Source organism: Eimeria mitis, genomic scaffold (genome assembly GCF_000499745.2).
Source record: "Eimeria mitis Houghton genomic scaffold, Emh_scaff5240, whole genome shotgun sequence".
In the NCBI taxonomy this organism is placed as follows: Eukaryota; Apicomplexa; class Conoidasida; order Eucoccidiorida; family Eimeriidae; genus Eimeria; species Eimeria mitis.
Window position 1 is genome coordinate 1 of NW_013573526.1, and position 1,299 is coordinate 1,299.

The 1,299-nt window shown below is 45.5% G+C and overlaps 1 protein-coding gene across 1 annotated transcript in view; it reads left to right on the plus strand.

Annotated features, from left to right (window-relative positions):
* Positions 1-65: 65 nt before the first annotated feature.
* EMH_0080750 (uncharacterized protein) overlaps positions 66-1,299 on the plus strand; it is a gene marked incomplete at both ends in the record, with an annotated part of 2,114 nt that continues 880 nt past the window's right edge. The window contains 4 exons of the mRNA XM_013500298.1: positions 66-178; positions 367-436; positions 581-672; positions 946-1,127. Of these exons, the coding sequence (XP_013355752.1) occupies positions 66-178; positions 367-436; positions 581-672; positions 946-1,127 (457 nt within the window). The remainder of the gene's footprint in view (positions 179-366; positions 437-580; positions 673-945; positions 1,128-1,299) is intronic.

Sequence of the window (1,299 nt, forward strand, 5' to 3'; positions counted from 1 at the left end):
TCCCAGAAGACAGAAAAGAAAGAAAGTGCCGAACCTGTCGCGGGCATGAATGCCACAAGACGAATATGTGCGGAAAGTTCCTCGAGCCATTTGTTAAGGGTGTAATGCCTCTAGACAACACGTCGCGTTTCACTACCATGGATGGAAAGCCAATCCACCACTTCATGGGCACATCCAGGTTAGCAGCAGCCGCTCATCTCTCTTGAAAACAATATTTCAAGAGACCAACAGTTCCTCGATTTCATCTCTTACCCAATCAAAAGGCCACGTTTCTCTGTTTGAACTGAGAACATACAGCTGGACTGTAGCGGACTGAGTGCAGAGAGCAGTAAATTTCGTGCTGATGGGGTGTTTGTGAATGTTCAGCTTCTCGCAGTATACAGTTGTGCCTCAAGAATGTGTTGCTGTCATCCCGGATAACAGCCCGATGAATCTCGTAAGTCTGTAACTTCTCTCCCCGCGGGGTGAAGCTGGAGCTGCCATGAGGCAGAGGGGTATCTTGTAGTTTAATTTCATCTTCACGCAGCTTGAAGGTCCTTCAGCTGAGCCAGTTTGTGTGTTTCTCTGCTTTGTACAACAGATGTGCTTGCTAGGGTGTGGAGTGCCAACTGGGATGGGCGCCGCCATGAACACAGGAAAGGTTGAAAAAGGATCTACTGTTGCCGTCTATGGGTAAACCCTTCCTCCGCACTACTAGAAACCTCAACTCACTCATTTCTCCAAATTAGTTTTGAAGATATTCCATCTGCATGCAGTTTTTTCTCTTGCGTATAAACTTAATGCACCTCATGCACTGCAACGTATGAAATTCGCCTCCTGGTCACTGCGCCCATGCACATATGTCAAGTTTTTCTTTAACCAACTGCATAAAAGCTTAAAACAATCAAAGCTAGAGGTAATAGGAAGTAAACACACACTCAAACTGCGCACTCGTTTCACTGACAGACTCGGCTGCGTCGGCTTGGCCTGCGTAGAAGGCGCCAGCCTCTGTGGAGCAAAGGAAATCATTTGCGTTGATATTAACGAGCACAAGCTGGAGGTTGCAAAGAAATTCGGAGGAACGAAATTTATCAATCCTAAGAAATTCGACAAGCCAATCCAAGAAGTTATAATAGATATGACTGATGGTAAGTTTGTAAGAGCTCCTATTGGCACCCACATACTACATGTTCATTTCTTTTCAGTGGATATGAACTATTGAGCTTGCAGGCTTGCAGTTTCAATGGGGAAGTAGCTAGCTGACAAACCCTAAACCCTAAATCCTAAACTGTACGCAATAAACCCTCTTCAGCTCAGCTT